Source organism: Tupaia chinensis, unplaced genomic scaffold (genome assembly GCF_000334495.1).
Source record: "Tupaia chinensis unplaced genomic scaffold, TupChi_1.0 Scaffold141231_1, whole genome shotgun sequence".
Lineage (NCBI taxonomy): Eukaryota > Metazoa > Chordata > Mammalia > Scandentia > Tupaiidae > Tupaia > Tupaia belangeri.
Genome location: NW_006201094.1, coordinates 1,531,668 through 1,536,848, shown reverse-complemented (window position 1 = coordinate 1,536,848; position 5,181 = coordinate 1,531,668). Strand labels below are relative to the sequence as shown.

The window sequence follows — 5,181 nt, the reverse complement described above, 5'->3', positions numbered from 1 at the left end:
GAAGCGGCGCTCAAAGGCCGGTGGGGGGGGGGCTCAGACAGATCCTGGGGCCTCACCGGGTAGGACTCCTCCAATATACAGTCAAGATTTTTATTGTCTGAACAGGAAGATGGGAGCCAGGTGGCTTCGAGACTGGTTCTGTGGTTCCGTGGTGCTCATTAGGACTTTCATTCTTCCACCTTTCTGTGCCACCATCCTTAGACATGGTGGTTCATGTTGGTGCTTGTTGCTTTTGGTGCCCAAACAGCTTCCACACAGGGAGGCATTACACTTTTTTCACGCAGGAAGGCAATGGAAGGAGAGGTATGAGCAAGTCAGTCTATTTCCCTCAAACTTGAACTTTTATCAGGAAACAAAAATGTTCCTGCAGCTCACCACCTGCCTGGTTAGAACTGCATCTTGTCATCGTGATCAGAAAGGGATTCTGGGGAGGGGGGAGATGAGACAGATGGGCTTTGGCTACTTATTTTCCTTTTAGGTGGACAAGGAAGAATTGGGAAGCAATGCAGGGTAGGGTAACCAATACCTTCCATGATCCCTAGGTTTGTCAGTACATTTGCACAAATTCAGGGGTATTCTACCTGAGTTTGAGGTCTGGTTCCACCACTTTCTTGCTACCTGACTTTGGCCAAGTTATCACACTGCTCTGTCTCTGTCACCTCATCTATAAAGTGTTGATAAAAATGGCACTTTACATTGGAGGGTAATAGAAGCATGTGAACAGTGAGAGGCTTACATAGATGTCTGTCAGTTATAAGCTATTGTTCTTGTGTATCTCTTATTGGATCTTACTATTTCTTATTTTGTATCCATCATTCCTTTCTTTATTATTTTTTTAACTTTTAATTTATTTTTTATGTTCAATCACTGTACATCACTAAAGCTTTTAAAATGAATCTACCTGATGTGAGCCCACTTCACACCAGTCCAGTTGAAGGTATCATGTGCATTATCATCAACAGACAATTGTCCATTTCTTTGTTCCTCAAATGTCTTGCTTCTCTGTTTTCCTCAATTCCTTTCCTCACACTCTCTATATCCCACCCTCTCCCCACACTGTCTCAGTATCCTAACCGTTTTCTATTCTTCATTCATTCTTTCCATGAGCATTTGTTGTTGACCATGTGCCATATTCTAGGGTACTATTCCAGGGGGAAAAGGGTGACAGAGGGTGGAGAATCAGCAGGGAGAAAAAGGACAAGTACTGTAGTAATTTGTGTGTGAATTTTTTTCTTTCACCTGCCATGAACACATTTTGGTAGCTACAGCTATGACCATACTGCTTTATTCCAACAGGAGCTGGGTGTAGGTTTATACAGTCATTAAATGCAAGAAGTGACTGTGCAAATTACCCGTGGAGAGGGCAATTTGATGCCCATGAAAGATACAATTTCTACTTTATTATGTTGAATGAGAAATAGATACCCATAGATATTTAGTATGGGTTTCCAGAAGCTTCTATTAGGTTGTTAGAAAAGTCGTGACATGTTTTCCTATGCAAAAATGTGTCATGACTTTCCTGACAACCCAATTATTTGAAAAGTAACATTGAAAGGAAGCAGCTCACACCCAGGGCACTTCCATTGCAGGTGCTCAGATTTAGTCCTTACCCTGCTGTCAGCAGGTGCTCAGGGGCAAACTGAAACCATTGAGTCTTTGGTCTTGCCAGTTATGGTGGGGAACTATGGACACTGTGATTTCCTGCCTCATGAGGTGAGCCAGCAGACTAGGTAGACAAGATTATTATGGATGGAGAAAGGTTGTTCCCCTCAGGTGGCTCTAAGTACGTGTGTCAGAAGTTACGCAGGATTCTTAGGTTGGGTTGTGCTGACCCTATATCGCCTGGCTAGCCTGTGGACAGAGTGTTTTTGTGGGCACGGGCATGGAGGATGGCTGGCCTTCTTTTGCACAAGTATGCGTATCTCTGGTCTTGCTGAGATCTAATCGTAGAGCAGCCCAGAAAGTAGATTTGAAGATTCCAATGAGATCTTCTTCTTTGCTGAGTCTCACTATCTAACCTCAGCTAAGAGGTGTGGGAGCTAATGTGGATAGCTTTAATAGCTCCTACCTTTAAAAATTACCCATGTGTTTGTGTATACACATGTATGTATACACATATATAATGTATGCATGTATACACATATATGTATAATGTATACACATATGTATAATGTATGTATGTATACACATATATAATGCTCCTATGTTTCTATACACATATATAATGGCTGTAAGTAGAGAAGAATCATTTGGAGAGCCAGTCAGCAGAGTTATGTGGTGACATTTTTTCTTTTTTCTTTCTTTAACAAATGGAATCTCATCAAGGCTTTCTTTCTATTTTAGTTGTGCATGTAGTTTATAATATAGAATGACAGAACAGATCATGGTTCAGTACTTCAATTTCCTCTTACAAAGCAGCAAGGTGACATAGGTCATCATACCTCTAGAACAGAAAAAAGTTCAAAGCAAGATGTAAAGCACTAAGTGTTTTTCTGTGTGTGTGTGTGTGTGTGTGTGTGTGTGTGTGTGTTATTTTTATTATTGTTTTGTTTTAAAGCCTGCTAGGGTTTCCTGAAGGTAAGTTATTGGGTGGTCAGAAAAGTCATGACATTATTTTCTATGCAAAAATGGGCCATGACTTTCCCAATGACTCAGTAGATTTTAAAAATGTGAATTGATATCAGTGTTCCTGCCTCATCCATGCTTCACAGAGAACTACTGTTCTCTGGGTAATTAAGGAGCACAAAAACCTTGCTGTGAGAATGTAGAATAACAGGTCCGGCTAGGTGAGCCTTGAGGTTTATAAGAAGGTGATGAGGTAGCAATGTGGGTTTTCAACAGCCTGCAGTGCATGGTCCTTTTCAGAGGAGCAAATTCAGACTAGCTGTTTGATAGCTTTTTTTTCACAGGCAACAAGACTCAAATCTCAAGACTGGCAGATTTTAGGAAAACTGCTATCTCTTGTAAAGTTCCTTATAGAATCTTACAGAATTACCACGTTTAGATTAGTAAAGATCCCGCTGATGGACACCAAAATCATTTCTAATTCTGTGGGACAGCTTGACTCCTCATGTTTTTCTCTTTGTTTCATTTATGATAACTTCTGAGATAGTCAGCCTTTGTGACCAAATATGATTTTAAAGAGGAAAGTTAATATGACAACCTCTCATGCACTCTGTATTGTATGTTGTAACTTGGGCTCTCTTGGGGGTTAGGTCTAATTCATAAAATAAAGCGGCAATTCAAAATGTTTCCAAAGATGCATGCCTTTGGTAACCTTCAAAATGGATCTCAGCACAGATAAAGGTTGGAGGCACGTGTGAACAGGGTGACAGCCATTTGTTAAACAAAACATTCAGAAGGTGGGTGAAGGGAGAGAGTTATACAATGTCCAGCCCTGCACTGCAGAAAATTCTGTTATCCTTACAACAAACATAAGGAAGGGATTATTTATTTACTTATTTTTAGAGAGAGTTTGGCTATCAGGTGGATATGCTCGCCAGAGAGACAGAGGAGAGAGACAGAGACAGAAAGCGAGGAATCACCCTCCCCCCACAATGGGGCTAGCCACACTATAGTCCCTTCTCCTTCATTTTCCTCTTGGGATTTTGGGCATGCACACACATGTGCCTGGTGTGAGTTTTAAGCCTCCAGGTCTGGGACTCAAACCATGGTCGATTATGTGGGAGTCCAGTGACGTAACCATTTCACCATCTGCTGATCCCAGGAAGGGATTATTTTAAAGCCCTGACACTCAGATAGTATAATTAATTTCCCTGTAGTAGGTATCAGAGCTGGAACCCTAGTCCAGATCTCTTCAGCACCAAGACCATGGCCTACGTTCTAATTTTACTTACTTGTGTTCATGACTATGCCAGGACATGCCTGGGTGGACCAAAGCCATGTTACACATGTGGCCAATCTTTTATAGGATCTATTCTATTTGGTAGTATGTAATTTTAAATGTCATATTACATTAAATCTAGTATGGATATGGTGTAGAGTGGAATATAGAATTTGAATGACCTTAAGTTTAATTTATTCAATACATAAGAGGTTCAAAAGAAATTTCATGCTTCAAGCAGGCCTCTTCAAACTTTGTTCCCAGAATCTTGAAGCCATGTACCTCTTTCTTGTCCCAGAAGAACCACTTAAGTAGTAAAGTTTGATAAGAGGCCTCGCCCATAAAACCACCTCAGATTTGTTCAGGGTTCAAGATCTTTGTCAACTTAGATCTAAGCAAGTAGTGCTTTGGATCTACAGGAGTGTCTTATTACAGATCTGTGGAGGGCCTCAAAACATGACCTCTGATTGTAAAAAGTCATTCTTTTATTTTGCAGGAGGCTATCATTGAAAATCGAGCCCTGTGGATGGTAATCAAAAGGTGCTTTGGTTATCAATCAAAAAGCCAGTATCGGATATGGCAGAGAAACTTGGCAAATGACCCCAACTGGCCCCCGCTGAACCAAACCTCCTTCTCTGACATGTCAGGGTGTGACAGAGGGGTGTCTTACAGCAATCCAGTGTTTGAGAGCAATGAGGAACAACTTTGAAGGAAATGTGATCTCCACGCTGATTTCATAAGGACATGATGACTAAACGAACCAGTTTCCGTGATTTTAAAGCAAGGAGACTCTTACAGTATCTACTGTTGCTTTGGAGACACCTATCGAATCATGACGATAAAGTCTGTTCGATACAATACTTTCTGCTGAGAAGAATGCAACCTCAGAAGAGCTTTCCTGTGGACTTCTGAAGGTGTTAGAGGCATGAATGAGCCAAGAATGGACCACAGAGTGCAATGGGCCAGGAGATCAGAGATTGAAGGAAGATAATTTGTTATTTTCTTCTTAGGATAATATTTCCTTTTTAATGAGTTGAAGGGAAGTAGTACTTTGTAGACTCATAGAGTTATAACATGTTGAAGATTATTTTTGAATTCTGATTTCACTGACGGAGAAACTAATGCATGGGCGCCATCACACCAATCTTTACTGGTTTTCTTTCCTTTGTAATACTTTTTAGGAATTGGGCTCTCCCTTCTGCTTTTGGCCTTCCCCTACATTTTACTGAGGATAAGCTCTGCCTACACACTGATAGCAAACAACCCCGTACCTCAGTGCCTTCGCCCACAGGGCTCCTTTCTCGGTCCAGGTGACTGTCTAGAACAGCTGTCTTCAG

General features: G+C 41.2%; 1 protein-coding gene across 1 annotated transcript in view; it reads left to right on the top strand.

Annotated features, from left to right (window-relative positions):
- The window catches only part of ATP13A4 (ATPase 13A4), a 168,342-nt gene extending 163,167 nt beyond the window's left edge, over positions 1 to 5,175 (top strand). Inside the window, exon 30 of the mRNA XM_027766130.1 lies at positions 4,341 to 5,175. Within this exon, the coding sequence (XP_027621931.1) occupies positions 4,341 to 4,553 (213 nt within the window). The 3' untranslated portion in view covers positions 4,554 to 5,175. The remainder of the gene's footprint in view (positions 1 to 4,340) is intronic.
- The last annotated feature ends 6 nt before the right edge of the window (positions 5,176 to 5,181 follow it).